The sequence below is a fragment of the Ascaphus truei genome, chromosome 1 (assembly GCF_040206685.1).
Source record: "Ascaphus truei isolate aAscTru1 chromosome 1, aAscTru1.hap1, whole genome shotgun sequence".
In the NCBI taxonomy this organism is placed as follows: domain Eukaryota; kingdom Metazoa; phylum Chordata; class Amphibia; order Anura; family Ascaphidae; genus Ascaphus; species Ascaphus truei.
The window spans coordinates 63,353,700-63,379,899 of record NC_134483.1 but is presented as its reverse complement, the minus strand read 5'-3'; the positions used below and the strand labels follow the sequence as shown (position 1 = coordinate 63,379,899).

Here is a 26,200-nt window from a genome sequence, read left to right as displayed (position 1 = left end):
CCCAGGAAGTCAGTGACACAGTCAGTCAGTCATCCATACTTACCCCCCCCCCCCCCGGCCCATACTTACCCCCCCACCCAGGCCCATACTGAATTCCCCCCAGGCCTTTTGTCAAATTGGATGTAGCATTGTGTATCTTTGTCTTTTGTTGAAAATATTAAAATAAACAGATTGCATTGTAATGTTTTTTTTCCATATTACAATAAGAAGAAAACAGTTAAGTAAAAGTCATGCGCTAAAAAAACAGAACACATACAGAGGAACATTAAAAAATAAATATATATATATATATATATATATATATATATAATAAGTTGTATACAGTATTATGCTATGTACACTATTTTTTTCTTTTAAGAAAATCCATTGGAGAAGAGCACAACATATGGTGGAAAAGTACTTGAGGCTTGATTATCTTTAATGAAATGTGAGTGCACTGACACAAAGACTTCCAGATAGAACATTTAGCTTTTTAACAATATCACACTATTTAGTTTTTTGTTCTCTTTTCCTTGTGTGCGCTTTTTTTGAGGGTAAACTTTTAAGTAAAAAAGACTTTCCAGCAGTGTTAAGAAATTAAAGTATGACTTAAACGTTTGTATTCAAAATAGAAAGCACAGACCAAATCAAGGAAGGGTAATACAGTAGGCAAACCATTTTATCACACACATTCAATTTCATCCCACTCTCATAGAGAGCATCAGCAGAAATAAATCAAACCACTACACATTAATGTGATATATAATAATAATAATAATAATAATAATAATAATAATAATAATAATAATCTAATACATATTTACTCCCAAATAAATACGTTGCCAGATAGTCAAATATTAAAAACAGTAATCCGACCTGAGACCTTTCTTTTCTTTTTTTTTAAATTTCATTTTAACCAGGAGGTCCCCCGGAGCTAATCGGTAATCCCACAAAGTCCAAGGGTTCCCCAGATGTGAAGATATTTCTATATTTTTCTGCTGGTTATGGCACACGCAAAAAACAACGAGCATAGTAGAAGTCTATAAGCACGGCCTCCACGGTAACCAATGGAAAATCGTGACAATCTGCTAATGACGCCGTGGCTTTCCTATTGGTCGCTGGAGTGAGCCCTGACCCAGACGGCCATATTATTTGCCCAATTTTCCCGGTTGACCCAGGGTCTTTGCTAGGCTTGCCGCTCCACAGCTGGAAGGTCACTTACAACAGTGGACCCCCAATTAGCTCAGGGGATCCACCGGTTCAGGTGAGATTTAAAAAAATACGTAAGAGGGCATGATCCTGTGTCTCTGCAGTTTATATTCAATTCATTAAACTTATATTTAGTGCTGTTTTAAATGTCAGTTATTTCCGTGTGTTCCAACCTTTAGGTGTTTGGTTTATTAAAGCTGCAAAAGCTAATTATTCCTACACGGATGGGAAATTCAATGAGGCGTTAGGTAGGAAGGTGGGAGACAAGGAATAGAGTGTCTATATTTGAATGTCTACAGTATATTTCCAGGGCCTAGGGTGATGTAAAATCTAAGTTCTCTAACCATTACACCAGCTTACCCACTTTCAACCGAATACCCATAAATAAAAATATGTTCATATTCAGGATTAATTTCTTATCCAATGAGATTATACAATGCTGAGAAGTGTTTTTTTTTTTTTTTAGTACTTATTCAGTCTAATACTATATTAATTATGGGGAGAGAACCAAGCTGCGTGTGAGAAAGAATCCCAATGCACGATGATAAGGAGAGAAACAAGGTGCGTGTGAGAGAGAATCCCAATGCAGGATGATAAGGAGAGAAACAAGGTGCGTGTGAGAAAGAATCCCAATGCACGATGATAGAGAGAAACAAGGTGCGTGTGAGAAAGAATCCCAATGCAAGATGATAAGGAGAGAAACAAGGTGCGTGTGAGGAAGAATCCCAATGCAAAATGATAGAGAGAAACACGGTGCGTGTGAGAAAGAATTATGTTGATAATAGCGCAATTTCATAAGACACCGTTAAGTACTGGCATGTCTTCCAGTGCTGGAAGATATTTTGCAGAATAGCTTAGTAAATATGGACCAAAATGTACTAAAATAATTAATAGTTATAAGATAAATAGTCTCATTATATGCTCTATTTTTATTTTCTCATTAATTTACAAGAAGCTGACAAATACATCCAAACAATTTTTTTTTAACTTATTATAAACAATATTCAAAATGATGTATTTAAATATTAACAATTTACTCACCTTATTTTTGCATTCATACAATGCTTTATAAAAGGTTAAACACATTACATTTGGATGATAGAACAGAGGAAAGAAACTTATAAGTACATTCCTACGTTTTCCACAAGTTCCTAGAACCTTTTCTCCCCATTGTCACGTTATATAGTGATTAAACTGCAAATTAAGATTCTGGGTAACGATACTGCAAATGCACACTAAGGCCGCGCTTATAGTGCCAGCGACAGTGACGTCGCGTCAAAACAAATGTATTGACGCCGTTGCGTGCACTTATAATAGGAGCGGCGCGACTTCTTTGGTGGAAGTCACTTCAATTTGATTTTCCAGGGACCGCAGCATGGCGTCACGGGGCGTCGCCACAAGCGCGGCCTAAGGGCCATATTTAACTTAGCAATGTTCTGCCACAATGCACCTTCAGGTGCTGGAAGACACCATTCAAGTCAATGGGCTGTAAGGTGTCTTCCAGCAGAAAAGAGTCTCTGTGCCACATTTTACTTCACTCCTAGCGACCCTTTATTTTGTTTAATAGTGTTTTAGCAGGGCTCTCAAGCACTGACCTGCATTAATTTCATCTCTGGGGACCCCCTGCTTCCCACGACACTTACTTCGGAAAGGGGTGTTGGTATCTCTCTGCTGTTTAAATATCCCGTGTCATGTGGGCCAATAGGAAACCACAAGGGATAATGTCACAGCTTCCTATTGGCTGGCTGGACGTGGGACATTTAAAGCCGCCATTTCGATAGCCCCAAATAGCCCCTTTTGGGCTGCTATGGGCAGTCCCTTCCCGAGGTAATACAGTATCTGAAATACCAATGTTCAAAATAGATAAGTAAAAAAATAAAGTAAAATACACATTGTGGGCCATTCATTGAACTGCAATAATGGTCTTTCCATACAAAAAGGGCAACATTGCATGGAAATGCATCTTGCTCTATTCATCAGTTTTTGTACGTTCAAACTGTGCAACAACAGCATTTCAAGACACAATTTGGCTACGGCCTTGCATTTCGATGTCATATGCAATCTTTATCACAAATTAACCAAAGTAGTGAAAATAGGTATTCCGATACTCAATAAAGTGAGAGATTACATGTGATAGAAACATAAAATTACATTACTAGTATTGGTCAAGTTTTGGACTTTCTCTCTACTAGAGAGTGTGTGAAAGTTTTCCAACTGTTTGCTAAATTGTTTGCATTTTCCTCCCCAAATTTCCCCAGATCTCATACAGCTAATAATTTCAGTAAATGTAAACAGGTGTTGCATTGTTGCCAGTTTCCAACCAAATTTGGCAGACTTTAGGGCTATTCTGTAGCTCTGAAGTTATCAGTGCCAAACTGCACGGTTTGACATATTCAGAAGTAGTGGAAGGAAATGTGAGAAAAAAATCCTATAATCTATAGAAAATTGCATCTGCAAAACTGCGTCGCTAAAAAGTATCTCTGGTGTGTTTCTAGTTATTTCTCCATGTGGAATATACAGTATGTGCATATACAGTACATTACTCTATTTTGTTTGATATATATATATATATACATAAATGGATCCTCTTTCCTCTCCAGCGAAAGCCCTGTTTCTCCCTCCCAGTAATCTGTGGGGAATTTGAATTAATAAAGACTCTACCCAAGGCACCAGGACCACAGTATTGGATCCGTGATGGGTAAATTTGAAAGGGTTGCATATATATGTATTACACAGTATTCTTGTGTGCACAGTGCATTCACTGCATGGCATGTCAGAATACTGCAGGTGAAGGCATATTTTCTGGACGTGTGGAAGTCACATTTATGCACTAATGAGTTTCTTTGCTTCACTGTACATTATACTGTGAATGGTTGCTACTGTATAACTTTTATTATCCAACAAAACAGAATTCTGGATAGATAATAGATAGAAAACTCACCCTCAGCATTGGTCCATTTTGAAAGACATGGGGTTCATCACAAACCACACAGTACTCATTCAGCACAGGTATTCTTTGTTCAGCAAATTCTATGGTCTGCAAAATAGAACAAATACATTTGCCTACAGGATTCATTCAGCAACATTCTTATGATGTATATTGAAGCGCATTAGAAATAGCACATTAGAAATCAACTGGTAATATCATACCTGAACAAGAAATCCATTGCCTCGCACTGGAACACTTTTTGCACCATTGTTTGGCTGCAATAAAATCAATAAACATATTGCAGTTTTACTATTTAGCTTTTTTGACAATACCATTATACAAGGATATGCTCTTGCAGTATCTGAATTCACAACCTTGAGTTTGGTTAGCCACTTCAGACACCTTATGTTTTCCTGATAGAATAAGAAACACTAATTATACTCTGCATACCTTATTGGAAATTATCATGTACACGTCAACTGCCTTATCTTTTCAACATAAAAAAAAAACTTACACTATCTACTGTAACTGACAGTCTAGAAAGTAAATTAACACTGCTCATAGTCACCATTAATGATGCACAGACAAAATGATATATTTGGATTACTGTAATCTATCAAATGTACCTCAATTAAGTCTAGCAAAGGTCCGCTACGTGAAGACGTCGCGCGATGACTTGCGGCCTGTTGTCTGGGATCAGACCACCATCTATACTGAGAGACTCTTAAAGGTGAGACACTCCAATGGGAGTTCACCCTACGCAGAGGTTGACGTCTTCGTTGGATCAGATGGATGCTTTCATCAGCCGGTGGTAACAAGGTGCTGGAGCACCTGGGCAAGTATCATCTTCTTCAAGTGCACCAACGGCCACACACACACTCTGTGGGTAGCACTACTCCACATACTTTGTGGTGGGCTTGGCTCTGTGGACATCAGGTGGTTAGGTGCCCAGGGCACCTAAGTATTTTGGAGGAACCTCAACAGGGTGTGGATAAGGTGGTTGTTGAACAGTGGGGCACTGTGTGGGGTATGGCCGTGTGAGGCCTGTATGGTTTGTGTTATCAGTTATGTGTTACCAGTAAAGATCAGTTGTTATATCACTGTGCAGGGAAAAAAGATATAGTAGCGCCAACCGCTGCCAGAGTTCATAGGTGATTCAAAATCCTCCACACAATGTCAAATCCGTTATATCACTGTGTGCATAATTATTCTTTACTGTACTGTGTGTTCCTGGGAAGGAGTTATCCAACTGCGCTTGGATCTCTCCCAGGTGGAGGCACTGTCATCAGATCGACAGTAATCACCCCAGGCTCCCTGCAGCGGAGGATAAGGTCTCCTGTGAGCCACTCAGATAATGCACCACACATAGTTTCCCTTAGACACGGGGGAAAGGGAGCTACATTTGGAAGCATTGTTGAGATTCAGACCTGCCCACATCAGTAGCAAAATGAGCAAAACCATGTTTGTGTTCTCCAAGCAACTGGCACCACATGGTCGCAGTGGGAGGAGTTCCCGCCCTCACGCCCAAGAATACCGTCTGTGATCACGAGACAATTCCCCGGCCTAGCCAACATCCAGGTCATAGGTCGGCGGTATGACTCCACATACCGTTTGAGTGCCCTACTACTGGCCACAGGGCCAAGAAATATGCGAGGTAGATGCTCCTCAGGCCATAAATCTACCGAAGGCCCCACCCACGGGTTGCCCACTCATATACCCGGAGCTACCAGCTCCCCTGCCAACTTCCACCCCAGAGGTCCCCTATCAGGCGGAAGCTTCAACCTTCTCCTACATTCCATGGAAGTGGAGAACTAGCGCTCCAGCCACGAGTTCATCACCTATGGCAGACTTAACCATACCCAGGGTAACTTTCACTCCAAGTGCCATGCTAGAGGCACCTCGCTAAGGCGAAACTCCCCATCTGTTATCTACACCCAGTCAATATGCGAGTAGTCCTGCGCAGGCAACCAGCCAAGTGCCAGAATATCACTGTTGTCTGTCCAAGGGAAACTCAGACTTTGAAGTAACCGTACCCCAATTGGTAGAGGCATTAACGCAGTCCGCACAAGGCCACCACTACCGCAAACGAAATGCCTTCTCTGGGGTGCGACCCACACCGCTGGGAGAAGAAGACTTTGAAGAATGGAGGGACCATACGGTGCAAGTACTACCAGAGTGGACATGTATGGATGCTGTAAAAAGGCAGCGAATATTAGAGTGTTTGTGCCCCCCAGCTACCAATATAGTGCGACTTTACCACGAGTGCCATGCCGACGCACCGGCTCAAGATCTGATTCGGGCCTTAACCAGGACCTATGGTAAGAAGGACGACCCCATTGCGTTGCTGGCCCAGTTTCATGTGCTCAAGCAAAAGGAGCATGAGGAATTGTCTGAGTTCCTTGAAAGGCTGCAGCTGGCCCTGTGGACAATGATCAACAAAAAGGTAATCCGTGTGGCTGAGCTGGATGACAATTGGACCAAGCAGTTCCAAGTGGCTAGAATCTGCTGTAACCACTCCACAGAGAATCCTACTAACTATGAGGACCACATGGATCGAATCCAAGACCAAGAGGTAATCTTACAGTTTCAGACCCCAGGGCAGTCTTGTGACTCGTCCAAAGGAGAGAGACATGCAACCTCCTCAAAGGAGTCACGAACCGTAGAGTCCAAAGGGGCATCGGCCCCGAAGCACAAGGAGGAAGACAGTGCCGAGGACAATTCCCCTTGGAAGGCGCCTGTCACCGCCATCAGGTTGCCCCGGAGAGTAACCCCTATCTTCAGGGCCGGTATGAACCAAAACAACAGCTGCTTCAAATGTGGACAGGAGGGTCACTACTCTTGGGACTGCCCTAAGCCCAAGAAATCCACTCCTAGGGTCCGGACCCTCACGGTGTAGCCGACAGAAGAACCCTCCACCTCCATGGGGAGCGCTCAAGCGCCCTGCTCCGATGAAGCACCCCAATCGGACGCCTGCAGTCGAGTGGGACCGGCAGCAATCCACGTGGAAGGTATATATTCCTCTGCATTGTTGGATACCGGGTCACAAGTAACTATCATACAGTATACCGACCATTCTACGACCAGCACCTGAAGCATCTGCCCATGCAGTCGGCAGATAAGGTGAAGCTGTGAGGTCTTAGCAATGAAGACTATCCCATTGACGATGTAGTGAAGGCACAGTTGGACATACTGCAACTGAACACAAACAAGTCCCACCCCATGGAAGTGGAGGCTCTGATATGCCCCGAGCCCCAAGAACATCAAAGTTCTCTAATTATATTAGGGACCAACGCCGATGTGGTGCGGGCGGTAATCCGAGCTTATCTACAAGAGGCCAGCGAACTACCCCTGGTTTTTTTACAGATCCATCCGGTACTAAAGGAAGAGTGCTGTAGGGTCCCAGCCCAAGACAGATATGGTGACCTATTTAATCTCGCCGCACGGTTGACGGAGATTTCACCAGGGGGAGGGAAGTACATGACGCAATATGCTGTTATCCGGGCCGCGATGAGGTCGGCCAGTACTTCTCCCTGGCGAGTACGCCCGAAGAAGACATCATTAGAGGGTATAAGATAGTGCCAGAGGTACGAGAGTGGAAGTCCTCGATTCCTGGGAAGATCAAGGTGATCATCCAGAACATCTCCCCTTACACCATGCCATTCGACCAAGGTCAAAGACTGGGTTGGATATACCCAGTTACATCCATAGAGATGCTGGCTCATGTGAACACTGCTACCGTGCAAGATCAGCCAGCCGGGTCGGCATTTGACTTCGGGGAATCAACCCTGCCAGCCGACTGGAAGGAACAGCTAAGTGCAAAAATGGAGGAACACCGTGAAGTGTTCTCCACCAGTGAGATGGATGTGGGCTGCAGCAAGAGCACCAGTACATGAGCCGGCTGAACAATACCACACCCTTCCCAGAGCATTCCAGACGCATCGCTCCCAGAGATGTGGAGGACGTAAGGGATGTCCTAAAGGAAATGGAGAAGGCAAGCATCGTGACCGAATCCTGTAGCCCCTATGCTTCCCCGATCGTGGTGGTACGCAAAAAGAATGGGCCAGTCGACCTGTGCGTAGACTACCGGACCCTTAACAGTTGTACAGTGCCAGACCAGTACACTATGCCGAGGATAGAGGAGCTCCTCAACGTGCTGTCAGGAAGCCAGTGGTTCAGCGTGCTTGACCTAAGGTCTGGGTACTACCAGGTACCTATGAGCTCTGAAGACCAAGAGAAGACGGCGTTTGTCTGTCCCCTCGGGTTCTACCAGTTTACCCACATGCCCCAAGGCATTTGTGGTGCCCCGGCGACATTCCAGAGGCTGATGGAGAAGACCATCGGGATATGAACCCCCGTGAGTGCCTCGTCTACCTTGATGATATCATCGTGTTTGGAAGAACTCTCGAAGAGCATGAGGAACGCCTGCTGAAGGTGTTAGATTAGGCAAAGAAGGCCTGAAGTTGTCCCTGGACAAATGCCGATTCTGTCGCACGTCAGTCACCTATGTGGGTCACATAGTGTCCGCAGAGTGGCTACCGACCCCGCCAAGGTCAAACTGCCACCATAGTGGAGGACAAAGTGGCGTTTTCTGAGCTGAGAGTTGCTGACTCATTGGAATGCCAATCCAAGGCACTCCCTGCCGCCTACTGTCACCCAGAAGGCATGCATATCACGCAAGATACCATAATCGCCTGGAAAGAATTGGTGATGTGCCAGATACGGGATCCAGAGGCTGGAGCTATACACCAGGCCATCCAACAAGACAAGCCCTCATTTGTGGTGTGCTCCCACTAACACGGTCACCGTTATAATGCGAGACTGGTATACATTTCAGATTGATAAGGGTCTACTCTATCGGGTGGTTCCTTAGCACAACCATCCGGATAGAAGGCAGCTGGTTCTACCCAGGAACCTACTTTATATGGACCTACAATCCGTACACGACCATTGACATCTGCGAGTGGACAAGACCTTCGGCTTAATATGAGACCAGTTCTTCTGGCCCAAGATGAGGGAATCGGTAGAACAACATTGCCGCAGATGCTTGCGGTGTATCAAGCAGAAAACACTGCCTACCCGAGCAGCTCCAATGGCCCATCTGAAGAGCTCTGGGCCCATAGACCTCATCTGTATGGACTTACTGTGTATTGAGCCAGACTCGAGGGATATAGGGAATGTGCTCGTGATCACAGACCACTACACCCGCTACGTCCAAGCCTTCCCCACCAAAGACCAGAAGGCCCTTACGGTGGCCAAGGTTCTATGGGAGAGGTACTTCGTACACTATGGGCTACTGAATCGTATACACTCGGATCAAGGGCAGGAATTTGAAAGCAAGCTCATCTGAGAGTTGCTGAAGCTGCTCGATATTAAAAAGTCCAGAACTACGCCATACCATCCGGAAGGAGACACTCTGCCGGAAAGGTTCAACCAAACGTTACTCAACATTCTCAGCACCCTAAAGGTCTCCCAGAAGGCAGAGTGGAGCAAGCATGTTGAAGCCATGGTGCACGCTTACAACTGCATCAGACATGAATCCACCGGATTTACTACATATTTTATGATGTTCTGGGAGTGAGGCACGACTGCCTGTCGACATTCGTCTGAGGGTATCTACCAATGCGGTACCCAACGGGACGTACTACAAATACGTGCAACGACTCCAAGAAAGCCTGCAATGCGCCTATCAGCTAGCGGAAAAGGATTCAGCCAACCTGAACGCATGCAACAAGCATTGGTATGATCACAAGATCCGCCATAGGGAGCTTCGTCCTGGTGACGTTGTTCTCCTGCACAATCTAGGGATCCCCGTTAAACACAAGCTGGCTGACCGCTGGTGTGATGGAGTCTTTGAAGTAGAATCTCAGATGCCGGGCCTCCCTGTCTACCGCATACGAGACGCAGATGGCAGGGTAAAGGTCTAGCACCATAACCATCTGCTACCCATTCCTCAAGTAGGAGACAATGATCCCGAATAGAGACAATAACATTGGCCAGTGAACCAGAGGGGTCCGACGAGAACTCAGAATCTGTGACGGAACTAAATGAGCATCCTATGGAAGGACCCTCTTCTAGTTCGAGCAGAGATCAAGAGGCACCTCCCAAAGGAGCAACGGGTTATGGGCCCAGGCCGCATGTACCCATCTCAAGGGCTCCAACGACCCGTACTCTAGACCCCAGGAGTCCAAGCTTTGTACCATCAAGAGACTTTACAGAGACTGTGGAGCCCCCTATATGAGAGTCGGAGTCTCAAGCTCACGACCACTGCTCCCTAGAGTGAGAAGCGTAGGAAGAACTTCACAGAAGTCAGCGAGTAAGGTGCTGTCCCACTGACTCAGAGTAAGCTGTCTTCAATTATCATTATGTTTAAAGAGCTGTTTAATCTCGTGTAGAGTATGCCTGCGTTAAGTTGCATGTAAATACTGCATTTTTATTAAATAACCTTATGTGTGTTATGATTATGTCGTTCTCAAGCATAGACGTTGGATTCTCCACCAGGGGGAGAATGTAGCCAGGTCTCCCTGTCTCTACCTTATCTCCGACATGGGAGCGGACAAGGGGGAGGCTACGACTGGTTGCTGTGGGTGCCGGCGGAGTGACAGGCGGGTCCGGCATGGATGCGGTAGTGCTGCGATGGGGAGCCAAAGTGCCGACCGGGTCTCCGGAGCTCTGCGGTGCACCCGGCTAGCTGGGGCAGCCATTTTGGAAGTCACGCATGTGCAGTCTGAGGCTTGCGCATGCGCCGTGGCCTAATAGTTGCGGTGGCCATTACACAGGCTCCGCAAGGGGGAACTACAATTCCCAGCAGCCTCAGGGGCTGCACCTCAGGTGATGTAACACAGCCAATAGGGCTGTAGTATCATCGGCGCGAAGATAGATACAATTGGCGCTCTTCAGAGGGATCACGCATGAGACTAGAACTAGAGTCCCCCTCAGGTCCCAGCTAGGCTCCTTAGATAGGGACGCTTCCCCATTACTGTATAGTGTCAGGGACACAGTGAAGACACAGCGTGGTGACTTGTGGCCTGTGGTTTGGGATCAGACCACCATCTATACTGAGAGACTCTTTAAGGTGAGACACTCCAACGGGAGTTCACCCCACCCAGAGGCGGACATCTTCGTTGGATCAAATTAATCCTTTCATCAGCCGGTGGTACCCGGGTGTGCAGTGCACGGGCAGGTATCACCCTCTACAAGTGTACCAACGGCGACATACACACTCTGTGGGTAGTGCTACTCCACACACTTTGGGGTGGGCTTGGCTCTGTGGACACCAGGTGGTGAGGTGCCCAGGGCACCTCAGTACTTTAGGGGTAACCTCACCAGGGTGTGTATAAGGTTGTGGTTGGACAGTGGGGCACTGTGCGGGGCATGGCTGTGCGATGCCTGTACGGTTTGTGTTATCAGTTATGTGTTACCAGTAAAGATCAGTTGTTATATCACTGAGTGTATAATTATTCTTTACTGGGAAGGGTTTATCCAACTGCGTTGGATCCCTCCCAGGTGGAGGCGTTGTCATCAGATCGATTGTAATCACCCCAGACTCCCTGCAGCGGAGGACTAGGCCTTCTGTGAGCACTCAGATAACGCACCACACATAGTTTCCCTTAGACACGGGGGGAAGGGGGCTACATAAGCATCAACTTGTTTGAATTCCTTAAATTCTATAAAAACAAAGTGTTCTAGGATTAGATCTGTATTTGAGGTAAGTATTAGTATAGAAAGGTTGTCACAAAAAGAGGCATCTTATAAGACTATACATATACAGTCATATACTGTAACTATTAGTTAGACCTTCAAGAACATATCGTGTAGAATACAACTGTTAATATCTATGCATAAAAATGGACGAGTGAAGTAAGCCTCTTATCTTTTAAATCTTACCATTTGTTTTCATACGTATTTAAATACACCTAAGTAATTATCCAAGCAAGTGACAATTATAATGCATAGCAATAAAAAAAATCCAATAGAATCTACTGATATACGCACAGCAGATTGTGAAGATGTAGCTGGCGTTAAGATACCAATCAGCCCTGAGGTAAGAGAGAGCCTCCTGCCCTCTGCAACAGGTTCTTTCAAAAGGTCGATTTTTGATGATTTGGGGGCAGTGGAATAAGACTTGCTGAGTAATTTGTGGTTCTTCAGTCCATCTAATTCTTCCATGCGAAGATTGCTGGAATAAGACCTGCTTAAAAGTTTATGGGGCTTCAAGGTGCTGTTGTGCTCACATCTGGGATCTCCAGAACAAGAACGGGTTAGCAGTTTATGTTGCTTCAATGAAATGCATTCCTCTTGCTTAATGGCGGTGGAACACTGACGATTCAAGAGTTTGTGCGATTTTAAACTCATTGCTTGTTCAGCCCTAGGATCACTAGACAACGAACGGCCAAAGTTTCGGTGAGCTTTTGTGTTACACACATCTTCAGCCTTCACTGTGCTAGAACAAGTCCTTCTCAGTAGTTTGTGAGTTTTAGAGATACCATCTTGCTCAGACTTTAGTTTTACTTTGCTTTTACCACATCCAGGTGGAGGATAACTTGGCGACCTTCAAACAGGAAACAAAGAGAATTACAACAATAATTTCCTTACCTTTAAAACAAAAATCAATCTGTTGGTTAAATTTAATTCACCTAAAATTAGTTAAGTAGCAATTTCTTAAGATCAGTGTACGCAAATCAAGAATGATGGATCTAAAGGTACAATCTGAATAAAGGGGGCGAGGCGAGGTCCACGGAGCTAAAAGTGTGGTTCAAATATGGAGGACCGACTGATTCCAATTCTGTTAAAAAAAAAAGGAATTAGTTATGGGAAGGGGGTTATTTCTTTAAGAAGGTTTTTTTTGGCCGAAGAAAATGTGGAGTTTTGGGTGCTCAGTGTTCAAGCTACAAAAACAATATAATAACATTCTCATTATAAACCTAGGCAAATCTTGCTTTTTTTCCAGCAGATCCTTTAGATAAAAATACTATTGATGGTTTAATGTTCTTGTCCCACATACTGTGTCACAGAAATGTCAGCCTAAGTGCTACAAAAATGCATTCAAAACTTGGCTTACTTAGATAATCTATATATCAATATGTTCGCCATTCTTGAAGCTACTGTATCGGGACATCTAAGACTATTGTTTTTAAGTTCTTTATCAGTATAAAAAGCCCTGGAAACAGTGACAAACATTCAACTGTAAAAATCAAAATATGCTTTGCCCCCTGCACTAGTGATTTTAAATGAACCTGAAAGGTAAACACTGGACCCCACAGGGATTGAGGGATTTTGTGAGGGCATACCCTACCCAAGATTGAAGGCATACCCTTCCCAGTTAAAAGTTGAGGTGAGGATGACACTCTCTAAACTACCAAGGACCTGAGAAACTTCCCCAATGATAGCTCCAATCTCCATATTTGATGCCATACTGTAAGTAGAGATTTTCCTGTATAAACCCCAGGAGAAAGAAAGAGACATCAGGGAATTCTGGGATTTTACACTGACTCCCTGACCGTGTTCCTAAAGAATGATATTCCTTTACAGTATATTACAAAAGGCATCACTGCTCTATGATGTAAATGTTACGTGATGAAACCTTTTTGCATTACATCTAACATACAGTATCATGTCTAGATGTTTCCCACTATACTGATGCAGTGCCCGTTATTCGAACGCGCCTCGAATCAGTTTTCGTGTTGACCGCTGTATTCCATTCAGTATTTTCTCATTTTATCACTATTCATGCCGCATTCGCGCAATCCGGCACCGGCAACCAGACGTGGTAGATCTGTTTAATTTAATGGTTTATTGTTTCTTTGGATGCAATTCTTCTCTTATCCACCATGTGGCAGAGTTAATGAATTATAATTTGGGTGCTATTCTTTGTGTATCCGCCAGGTGGCAGAAATGTATGCAATTAATTAATTGGATTGAATTGGAATGTGTATTTGCAACATTGCTTTGCTACTTTGTAAGGGTGTAGGTGTTTAAAACAGATACTGGTGTACATACTTACAGTGGCCCATTGTGAATTGACCTTGTTTTTTCGAAGACGTTATAAAATTAGGTGTTCTTAATAAAAAGCATTAAAATACTCAATGTGTGCTTTTTTTTAACATTCTTTCCCCGCACAATTGCTGAGTGGACATTATGGCTACACCACAGACGTATAAAAAACCTGACTGTAGTTCTGCGTTTTTAATATATTCAGCGATTAATGCTGCAGCAGAAAAGATGGCGACTGTATCTGAAATATATGAATATTTAATATCGAACTACGATTTTTACAAGTTTTCACCTGACGTTCATGGGTGGAAGCGTATTGGGGTGTCATGCCAGAATTTCACAGTATGTTTGATCGTGGCAATCTCAAAAGAAGAAAAGTGGGTTTTAACCCATACAAGATTCATCAATCCCAATCCAGCAATGTGCCGGCAACAGCACCACCAGCACCGGTGTCCGGTCCGATCGTCAGTGATAACCTTGTGAACGGCAATCCTTTGTACTGTTACCTGTCCCCGCCAGAATACCTGGAAAATTTCCAGCCTGAGCATGATTTTGCATTCAGGTACCAGCAAGCTTGCATGTACCAGAACCAGTACCAAAATGTTTTCTAGCATCATCAGCTGTCAACTACAAGTGTAGCAGGCCAGCTGTCACCTGTCAACTATAATGCAGACTTGAGGAGTCACAGTGAGTCATCATCACCCGTTTGGCAAAGCTTATAAAGAAGGTACAGTATACAGTAATGTACTACACTGTATTACACTGTACTACAGTATAATGTACATGATAGTTTTAAGTTTTTAGCTGCAGTTCAAGCTGCCGTGTGTCAAAAACTAAAAAATGTTTTAAAACAATACAGTAGTACTGTATGTATTTTGACACCCCTATTAAAAATATAACTGTGTCATAAGGGAAACATATATTTTTGATAAAGTGCCTTCCTGTTGCAGTTTGAAATGTACAGGCAGAATGCTAATTGTTTCTGCCTGCCCTCTGTATGCAAGCAGGACAGCTTGCTAGAATTTACATAGCCCTGATCAAAGGCTAATTACCTAATTGGTTATGCGGAACCCAGGGACTGTTTTGGTGGTGAGCGTTAAAACTCACACTGACACACCAAGGTTTCCTGCAGGAGTGAACATGACTCCCCCCCCCCTCCCCAGGGGTCCCTGCTTCAAAGGGTTTATTGATGGGGCATGGGTGGGGCTACCCAAGGAGGAAATCAGAATGAGTGACCTTATTAAATATAAGAATATTATGAGATGTCCTTGGCTGAACATGCTAAGAGTTACATATGTGTATTCGTGACACCATGCCCCACCTGGGGAGTCTAATCACTTGATCTCTAACAGCCACTAAGGGCCAGATATTAATAACTCTCTTAATTTTAATATTACACTGTAATGTTTGGTCTCTCTGGGAGCGTCAGGTGTGACGGAATGTATTAATATTTTTCGCCTGCCAGTAAGTATTACTGAACTGAAGTTACGAAGTTATTTGCAGTAAATATGGAATTTTGATTGTTTTCTGAAAACTGCAACCTCCCTGTTATGATAATGAGCAGGAAGGCTAGAATTTACATAGCCTGGTCATCAAAGGCTACATTGCTAATTGTTTATGCTTGGCCTAGGAACCAAAGGAAGTTAATGTTTTTTGTAAATGTGGTACTTCACACTTCAATGGAAGCCAAAAGAGCTTCAAAGACTTTTTGCTAGCCGTCTCGGCACCTAGGGTTAAAGAGATGAGTTTTGACATAGTATTTAAGCCAGAATCACCCCTTGACCCATTGTCTTCATGTCTTCATGCAAAGTCTGTTCTATACCATCTTGATTGCTGAGAGAAAAGCTATGCACTGTCTTCCTGCCAGAGGTCTTTTCATGTCTTTGGTGTCTTGATGACTATGAAGAGTGCTGTATGAACTGCCAGTCCAGATATCACTGCTTCATCATTTCCATTTTAAGTGTCTATATTTTGCCTGTTTCTTGTACATTTTTGTGTGTTCACCTTTATCAAGGAATAAATTATATTTGATCATATCTAAGTCTCGTCCCAGTTCAGACCCAGGTATATATATTTATATATATTTTGTGTAAATTACAGCCTGCCATAAAGTCACCGTGACATACTGTACTTATGTGCATCAATACAATACATTACTTTACTGTATGAGAGTTGAGGGGATGTTTCTCTGTTGAGTGCACGTTGAAGAATGATTTGATTGGCCGCTGAAGTACGTGACGCTGCTGCAGTGCAGCTTACAAATGTTGGGAGAGGGTGGGGCTCAAGAGTCAAAGCCAATCAGAAGTTTGTTCTCATCATCCATAACGGTTGAACGGCTGCTGTAATTCCCAATGAAGAGACTTGACGCATCCACAATACCAATAATAATAGCATATTTTTTTATTTTTCCCCAGAAACGAAACTTTGTCATCCAGCGCAAAAAGACAAAAGAAGGGATTTGGATGGACCTCTAATATCGCTTATTTTAAAAGTTGCTTTCGCATTGTTTGCCAAGTGGGCAAACATTTAGTGACAGTGCCATTTATCTATAGAACAATTGTGAGCTTTATAGAAAACCTTATACTGTACAGTACTGTATGTTGCTGTTTTAATATTAAATTCTTTTTTTACATTGTATAGTACTGTCATCACTACTACTGTTTTACAGTATGTTGCATTGCGCAACTTTTCTTATAAACACCAAAAATAAAAATGTATATCTTTTATTCCATACTGTATGTATTAATTATTTTTTTTAAATTATTTTTTAATAAACGAAAAATGCCCTTTCTTTCCGTACTGTACTGTACTGCATGTGAAGTGCGATGCTTGGTTGAACTGTTCATAAGAATTTCAGGTCTGCAATAGGGGGTTGGTCATAAAATACTTTTATTTTTTAATGCATACAGTAATACAAAAAAAACAGTTGCTGTGGTCTTTCTCTTTGTTATGGCATTGCAGGCCGGCAGGGGGTTGACAGGTGAGCCGGGGGTTGTGGAGCAGGTGAGCCAGGGGTTGCCAGGAGAGCAGCAGCGTCGAGGATGGGTTGTGGAGCAGGTGAGCAGGGGGGTGCAAGGAGAGAATCGGGATTCCACTTGACTGGCACAGTGCTAAGTGCGCCGATCTTCTTCATTACAAAATAAGGCCCAGGGGTCTTAACCTTTGGAGCTTTAAGAACATTTTCTTTATTCTGCTTTGGTTTTTGCTTAGGTTTTGGCTGGGAAACAGCTTCCGTCTTTCGCTTGGCTGGCACGGCAGAAGAAAGCTGGTTCCTGCGTCCGTAGAATCGGGGGCGATCCATGGAAACAGATGGACGAATGCACAATGCAGTTTCTGGACAAGAGCAAGTTCAGATAGAGATCAGTGTGTGAGAGTCTATGCAATTTGTCTCACCTTTTATTTAAAAGATTTCGCGGGCATAGACACGAGGTGCAGGTGTTAAAAGTGGGCACTAATCCTGTCGAGTGATGTTGAGGCACATTAAATGAAAGTATAAATACACCATTCAATACACATCGAATTCACATCGAATTGCTCTGTGTGTGCTTGCAATTTTTATCTATCAGCTGCGATGCCAAAGAAAAGGATTTCAAAAGATCTCAGCTTGAGAATAAAGGATATGTACCAGAATGGAAACAGCATTGCACAGATCCGCCGCTGGTTAGCTGCTTCGGGCCTCGGTTTAGCAAAAAGCACTGTTTGTTATCATGCGCATGGGAAGGCAAAAAACGTCAAAAGAAAGCCGACTGTCACTACTGAGTAAGAACTTACTGTATTGTCCTCCATAACTCTACCAACATCTTGTAGAGAACTGTTCAGTAGTAGTATGCCTGTGTTCAATATTTTATTAATCTTTACAGTACCTTTCGACTGTACAGTATAACATTTTTGCCATTCTTACAATCAGTCACTAGCTTTTTAAGTCAACTCTACAGTAATATACTGTACTGTCTTCTGTACTTTAGGAGGTGGTGTCATAGTGTAATCATTTCAAAAGATTCTGTTTTCTTTGAACTAATAATCCTGCAGTTTGAGGGGCTATTTATTTAATATATTCATACTGTACACTGTAGCGCCCAAAGTGTACTCACAGTAGAATAAGTGCAGCAGCAACATCAGACAGTAAGAAATCTGTGCGCTATTTGGATGCTTAATTTGCCTACTGTAACAAATTGTTATGTTTTTGTTTTCACATTAGGGCGAACACTCTTCTGGTGGACCAAATAAGTGACGCGAATGATGAGACATGTGCCACAAGGGTAAAGAATGCACTAGAGGCTACTCACAAAATAAAAGCATCAGAGACCAGTATCAGGTTGATGAGACGGAAATTGGGATGGAAATATGAGCGTTTTAAGTAAGTACAGTACAGTATACAGTACGTCACCCATGCCCTCTTTTTTTTATGTTAGGCTCCCTCCTAATACAGTATCATACTGTACTGTATGTCCAGCATTTTGTGGCTCTAACATTTTTCCTTGTCATTACAGAGCGTATCCTTTGATAAGGGAAGCCAACAAAATAAAAAGAGTGGACCAGGCACGGGCATGGATTGAAAGTGGCGAGACTTTCAATTATGTCATCTTTACAGACGAGACAACTGTAGCGCTTGAGAGGTTTGCCCGTTTTGGATTCTACAAAAATGGACGCCTATCTCTGAAGCCGCGTCCCATGCACCCAGTGAAGATGCATGTGTTGGGTGCCATCTCTAGACAAGGACAAGGATGCATCATTATCTTTGAGGGTAAAATAATGCACAAATACACATGCTGTGGCCTTACGCACTGGACAGCTGTACTGTATTCAGTATTTTGTACCCTAATGTTACATTTTTTTTCTTGTTTCCAGGAATCATGAATAAAGCGTTCTTCCAAGATCATATAATTACACATGTTGTTAAAATACATAAAGAATGATTTCCCATCTGGTCACCGGTTCTTCCAGGACAATGATCCGAAACACACAGCGTCGACGGCTCAAATTTTTACCAGCGGTATCAACTGGGTTAAGACGCCAGCGGAGTAAGTTGGGTAACCTTTTCACATTTTTTACGTAATTCACCTTTTTTCTCCCCTCCTATTGTATTACAGATTACCGGATTTTAATCCCATCAAAATGGTATGGCATGAGTTGAAGGATTATATCAGAAAAGTGTGGAAACCGTCCAAAAAGGAAGAATTGGAAAAGGGGATACTGAATTTCTGGAACAATATACTCACCGTATGTAATAAATATATTGATCATATTGCGACTGTGTTGCCTATTGTTATACAACGTAATGGCCAGGCCTCGAGAAAGTAATACGGCACAGGTAAGTATGATACAGGTAAGTATGGCCCTAAAAATAACCATGTCTGCATTTATTGTTTCTTTTCATTTTCAGAACTGCTGCAAGTAAGGAAGGGGGGGGGGGGGTGTAAGATAATAATACGGTGTTCATGAACAAACCAGCCTGTATCTTACACAAACCCCTCCTCTCCCACCTCTCTCAGTAGTTACTGTATAGAAATTCATGTTTGCCAAAAAAAAAAAAGTTTTAAAAATAATCTTTTGAAATAAATACTGTATTGTTATTGTTTTAACCATTTATTTCTGCTAATCAGGCACAGGTAAGTATGATACAGGCACTTTATTGCACTGTAAGTACTGTATGGCACTCAAACTAACCATGTCTGCATTTATTGTTTCTTTTCATTTTCAGAACTGCCGCAAGCAAGGAAGGGTGTGTGTGTGTGTAAGATAATAGTTACTGTATTCGTGTTTGCCCAAAAAAATAAATAAATAAATAAATCTTTTGAAATACTGTATTTTCAGAGCTGCAGCCACCTCTCTTCCCATCTCGCATTGCCATAATGAAGAGAAAGACAAAAGCTACTGTATTGTATTTTTGTACTGTATTATGCATTAAAAAATAAAATCTATTTTTTAGACCCCTCTTGCAGACCTGAAATTCTTATGAACAGTTCAACAAACAAAGCATTGCACTTCACATTAGTTTGGGAAAACATATATATAAAAACAAAAAAATGCTTTTTAAAAATTATTATATTTTTATTGTTTAATCAATCATTTCTGTTAATAATGCAATAAAATGCTGTAGAAAAATACTATTTTCCTGCATTAAGGATTATCCAACATGTCTTCTGCCCAGCTCATGATAATCACGCAACAGTACATTTACGTGAATGGGTCTGTTGGAGGGCTCTGTTGTTGTGTTGTTGATAAGCTTTGAACTTCAAGTTGACTTGTTTTTTTACAGTACAATAGCAGTTTTAGAAGGGCTTTCTTAGCTAGGCCTGTATCTCACACAACATGTTAATCTTATTACTAGTGGGAAGTGTTGTGTTGAAGAAAAGGCAAGTTAGAAGGGCTTAGCTTATCGCACTTGCGCATGCGTGGCATGGTTTGTCAGAGGTGTTGATAAGAGGTTGAAATCCTTGAGCCATGTGTGCGGGCGGGTGGGGGGGTGCGAGCTGTGCTAGATGTATGAAGTTTCAAGCTGTAGTTCAAAGACATATTCTCAACAGATCATCATAATGTTTTGATTCCCACACCCCCAAATAAAAATCACAGTACTACAGTATGCCACCCACCTCAGAAAGAACATACATGACTAGTGTGGAATTAAAAAGCAACAGTACTGTTTGATTCTCATAATATCCATAATTGCTACAGTATGCAAGCCCATGGTGATAACCCCCAAAAATATACAGTATACTGTACTGCATTTATAAAACTGAAAATATTGCACACTGAATGTGTGTGTGGGGGGGTTAAAATCATCAGACCCCCCCTCCCAAAAAAATATTTTTTTTTTTGTTTAATCAATTATTTCTGGTTTTTATTGTCAGTACTGTACTGTACAGTACAGCAATACAGAATCAAATGCAACCATAACGAAGGAACAGACAAGTCTGTACATGAATTATTGTATTTTTGTATTTTTGCATTTTTGTATGATTCATTACCCAATAAAATTCTAAAGAACAATTATTAATGGTTTGAATCAACTACTAAAGTGTGTGTGTGTGGGGGGCCAGCTTTAAAGGCCGTATGGTAATCTTATTAACAGCTCTGTGGGGGGGAGGGGTGTTGTGTTGTTGATAAGCGGTGAACTCCAAGATGACTTGGCACAGCACAATAGAAGAAGCATTGAAGGGCTTATGGCGCGCATGCATGGCAGGCATCACAGCCAATTTCAGCCAACATGGTAATCGTGACATTGAATTGCTATTGGATTTTGATGACAACAACTCGCGATTGCCCACTTGAGTTTCTCGACGGTATTGCAGAACACGCTAAAATGCCATTTTCTAATCCGGACAAAACGATAACCAAACCGCGTGTTTAAGTCGACACGAATAAATCAAATTGCGCGCCATCGAACGGGTATTCCGATCTACATACCGTGTTAATCGTTCGAATAGCGGCCGCTGCATCAGTACTGTATATAAAATAGCTATCACCCGTAGAACATATGCTAAGGTCAACATTATACAGGCAGTCCTCGTCCAACACCATTTTGAGTAACGCATTGTGTCGGATAACCGAGGACTGCCTGTACATAAAATAGATTTACAGTTCTTATAACTGATTTTTATTGCCTATATTTTACTTAAGGGTGATCACATGTGCTATGGTTGCATGCAAATCATTTTGGACACATGCCTCATATTCCTACAGCATTGAAAACAACAGTAGTAGCATCATATCTGCATTTGGCTAATTACTAAAAACCTGTCCCTAATTGTATATTCAAGTGGCAGAATTCACGTGGCTTTATAAATAGGGCCTTTTTTATAGTGTGGCTTGGACTGTCAGTAAATAATAATGATAATAACTTCATTTCATATAGGGCTTTTCTCCCAATGAGACTGAAAGCGCTTCACAATTACAATGTAGCCAGCGGCACAAAGCACAAGCTACAATCTATGTTTGGGAGGCAAAGAGAGATCAAGTGGCTCGCCCCAATTTACGCCACTTGCACCATAACCATTTTGGGAAGGTGTTATAGGAGGAGTTGGGTGAGGAGAAAGTCAGCTCAATATCGTAATGAGATGTTTCAAACATTGCACCTACAACTGGGGCACTTTTTCTCTCTCTCTCTTTGTGCCAAACAATCCTTGTTCACACATAGGATCTTGATACGCTATTGTTGAATTAGGTTTTAACCCCATTGTGTAAATTAATAAAATTAAACTATATTAGTGGAGATGAACATTCATCTCTTTTAGAGAAAATTGAGTTCTATTCTTAAGGTTGAGAGCATGCAACATAGGAATTACTTCTCTTTATTTGCTATTAGTCCTTATCCCAGCATGCACCCCTTTCATTACACTCTAGCTGAGCAGTAGCTGTTCTTTTTGTCTAACGGTCTTAGACTATGGCCACGCTGCCGCTGAGCGTGCTCATGCTTGAGAGCAGTGACGTCATGAACTCTCCAAGCATGAGTGCTCGGCTGTCCTGCAATAATTTGAGAGCAAGAGTGGGTGGGGGGATGGGGCGTGGCTATTAAGTGAGGGGGCGTGTAATTGGCTGAATTTTGTGTGTGTGTGTACCTTGTCAGACTTTCCCTCCAATCCCCCCTCCGGCGAATCTCCACACTGATTGGTTACAGAACCATTCTCAGCGCTTGGAAATCAAATTTCCAAGTCTCTCCAAGCGCTTAGCTTTGGATAGCGTATGTGCACGGGCGTGAGTGCGGCCGTACACATTTCATATTATTGAAGTGAGTGCTCCAAGCGCGATCAGCGGCAGCGTGGCCGCAGCCTTAGGCCGCACTTACAGTCCCGGCGATGCGACCAATTCAAATTGGATTGACTTCCAGCGATCGCGACCATGCCGTCGCGCCGCTTCTACTATAAGCGCACGCAACAGATTCAATACATTTGTTTTGATGCGACTTCGGTCTATAAGCACGGCCTTAGCCTCCACTCCAAAGAGTTCTGAGGCACATTTAAGAAGCAAAGATTTGACAGGTTCATACATACAGTATTGCCACTCGGAAATGAACACAGATACAAATATTTGCACGTGTTTTGGAGCAAACCGCATCATTTTGATGCATACCTCCAGTATCATTGTTTTCAGAGTCAGTGCCTTTTCTCAGTCAGCCACTCCTTCAACCTAAATGAAAAGTAAATTTTACCTGCGCAATGTAGAAAAAATGTGCAGAGGGGATTTCACCTTCTTGTCAGACACTTTCTTGTGCAAACAATTAAATTTTTCTTTGCTTTGTTTCCATTGCTGTGTCACAAATGTCTGCATGATTCTGTGTAGAGATAAATAGTAACAATTTTATATTTGCGGTGCCTATATACTGTAAAGATTAATTTTGTACATTGTCATTTGCAACTTTATCATTAGATTATCAATAATATCTGTATGTACTGTACTTGTTTGTCATTGTTTTTTTATTATTATTGCTAGCATTTCAGAATTGTATTAGACTAGAGCAGTGTTTTTTTTTTACTTTCTTTTGGTTAAGGAACCCTATAATTAAATTATGAAATTCTATGGAACCCCAACCCTCTCTAATAGTGCGCCTGCGATCAGATACTGTACATTGTAAGGAACCCCCACCCTCTCTAATAGCGTGTCTGAGATCAGATACTGTACATTGTAAGGAACCCCAACCCTCTCTTATAGCGTGTCTGAGATCAGATGCAATGTAAGGAACCCCAACCCCTCTAATAGCGTGTGCAAATCAGATGCATTGTAAGGAACCTAAAACCTCTCAAATAGCTCGTTTGAGATCAGATGCATTGTAAGGAACCCCAACCCTCTCTAATAGCGTCTGAGATCAGATGCATTGTAAGGAACCCCAACCCTCTCTAATAGCGCCTCTGAGGTCAGATGCATTGTAAATTCTTCTGTATTTGGTACAATTTTCAAAATACCTGAAATATGTAGGGAACCCTTTAGGACTGCCTGGGAAACCCAAGGGTTTCTAGAAACCCCTGTTGAAAAACACTGGACTAAAGAATAGATGTGATGAATGTAATAGAATTATCCATTGAGGAGGAACACAGTTATTTTAACCCCTGTGCAATTGTTAAAATAAATTATCATTATCACTCCATCAGATTTAAATTCTCAGGTTAGTCCGAAACATTGCTGCTTTTTGCTCTTGGCAGCTTCTGCTCCTGCTGCTGTTTTTGTTTTTAAGATGTCTAATTTTTGTCCTTTATAATAAAAATACTGTATGTGAAGATTGTTTGTATCTTATAAGGGAATGCTTCAGACTTTTTTGTTTCCTGTTTACAGCAGGAGTGGCCAACTCCAGTCCTCAAGGGCCACTAGCAGGTCAAGTTTTAAGGATATGCCTGTTTCAGCACCGGTGCCTCAACCAGTGGCTCAGTCATTTACTGAGCCACCTGTGCTCAAGCAGGCATATCCTTAAAACCTGACCTGTTGGTGGCCTTGAGGACTAGAGTTGGCCACTCCTGCTGTATACTGTTGCTGGGGAGTGATGGTATTCAGCAGTGTGGGCGGCACCTGAGCCTTGTCTTTCCTCCCATGGGAGGGGGTGTGCAGTCCTTTTTGCTTTTTTTTGTACACGATCATACATTTTTATACAAACCTTGTTTTTCCTCATAAATTAGCCCAATAAAATTATTACATAATTGAGTTCACAATTTGTTGGGAATTGTACTATATGTGTTTCATTTTGGTATTATGCATTACTTGACATCAACATACAGATGTAACAAGACTTCCTGTCCCCGGCGCCGTGGACAAGCAAGCAAACGTCTGCGGTGCTGGGGACAGTGTCTGTCGGCGATCTCAGATCCCCGCAGCGTTAATCCATCAGGGCCACGATCACCGCAATCGCAGCGTCTTGTACAGTAAGTCTTGCTATCTCTGTACAGTATTCATTCTATAAAGTAATTTACTGATAATATTAGTCACATTACTTGCATCACTTTAAGTCCAGGCAAATAAACTAGTGGTCTTTAAATTAGGCCATGATTCGTAACATTTAATTAATAGTAATTATTATGGATTTTGCATATTCTTCGAGTACATTCGACTTGCTAAGAATTCTGATGGCTTTGGGATCATGTGACTTACCGTTGCACCGTATTTAGTATTTAAACTCACTGTATGACAATATTGATTTTGTGGCTTGAGAAAGGGCGGTTACCCCGAAATATTGCTGCTTTTTGCTGTTACTGTTTTTTTTTGTTTTTTTTTTTAATTTCTGATTCTTGTCTTTTATATTAAAACTATGTAAATATTTTGTGTACCTTATAACAGAGTGCTGACGACTTTTTTGTTACCTCTTGATATCATGTATATTTTAACCCCCAAAATTGTAGCTAAAATCAGATTCTACCCACTTACTGTAGAACAAGAAAAGCAAAATGACATTTTAATATAAACCAGATCTTGGATCAACTTACTTTTTCAACTGATGTCCCAAACCAAATTTTTCCTTAGTGGAAATTTGAAACACATCAACCGTGGGCACTGCAGGGAAGAAGATACTTTTAAAGAAATGTGGGGATATTTCAAGAATCTTTGGTAAGTCAAAGGGTTTAGAGGAGATGTTTTAACCTTATTTTGAATAAGTATAATATAAAATTGAGAAGTTTTTTAATATAATTTTCTTTTCTGGAGTCTATCTGTATGCATGTCCGTCTTACGATGTGTATCACTAAACTTACAGGAACGCTTTCTTTTTTCAACATACAAGTATTTATTTCAGGCTATTTGCCTTTCTATTTTTCAAGCATGCGGTACATGCACTGTATACAGTAGTTTTCTTAAAAGTGATTAAAGCTGTTTTACCTGTTACTTAACAGATTTAGAAATTCTCAAAATGAGGTACAGAACTACGACTTGTTTTATGACACTTTAACCACTGCCCTTTCCCTATTGTCATAAAACCAGAATTAGTTATATTTCACTAGTGTGTGTAGCCAGGTCCCCCCTTTGTCCTCTTACCTCCCGGTCCGGGGAACATAAGGCTGAGTCCATAGAGACTGCAGCCGTGCGGAGGCTGAGGGAAAGCGGGTGCTTTCGCTGGCCTTAGTGCTCGCGCCTTCCGGGGGTGTGTTTGGGGGCGGGCCAGTGACGTCACGGAGCTGG

At 42.3% G+C, this 26,200-nt stretch overlaps 1 protein-coding gene across 1 annotated transcript in view; it reads right to left on the bottom strand.

Moving 5' to 3' along the window:
• PARP8 (poly(ADP-ribose) polymerase family member 8) overlaps nt 1-26,200 on the bottom strand; it is a 332,674-nt gene that overhangs the window by 84,470 nt on the left and 222,004 nt on the right. Inside the window, exons 10-14 of the mRNA XM_075589057.1 lie at nt 25,513-25,579; nt 23,256-23,378; nt 12,110-12,665; nt 4,339-4,392; nt 4,130-4,225 (exon numbers count right to left, since the gene is read on the bottom strand). Of these exons, the coding sequence (XP_075445172.1) occupies nt 4,130-4,225; nt 4,339-4,392; nt 12,110-12,665; nt 23,256-23,378; nt 25,513-25,579 (896 nt within the window). The remainder of the gene's footprint in view (nt 1-4,129; nt 4,226-4,338; nt 4,393-12,109; nt 12,666-23,255; nt 23,379-25,512; nt 25,580-26,200) is intronic.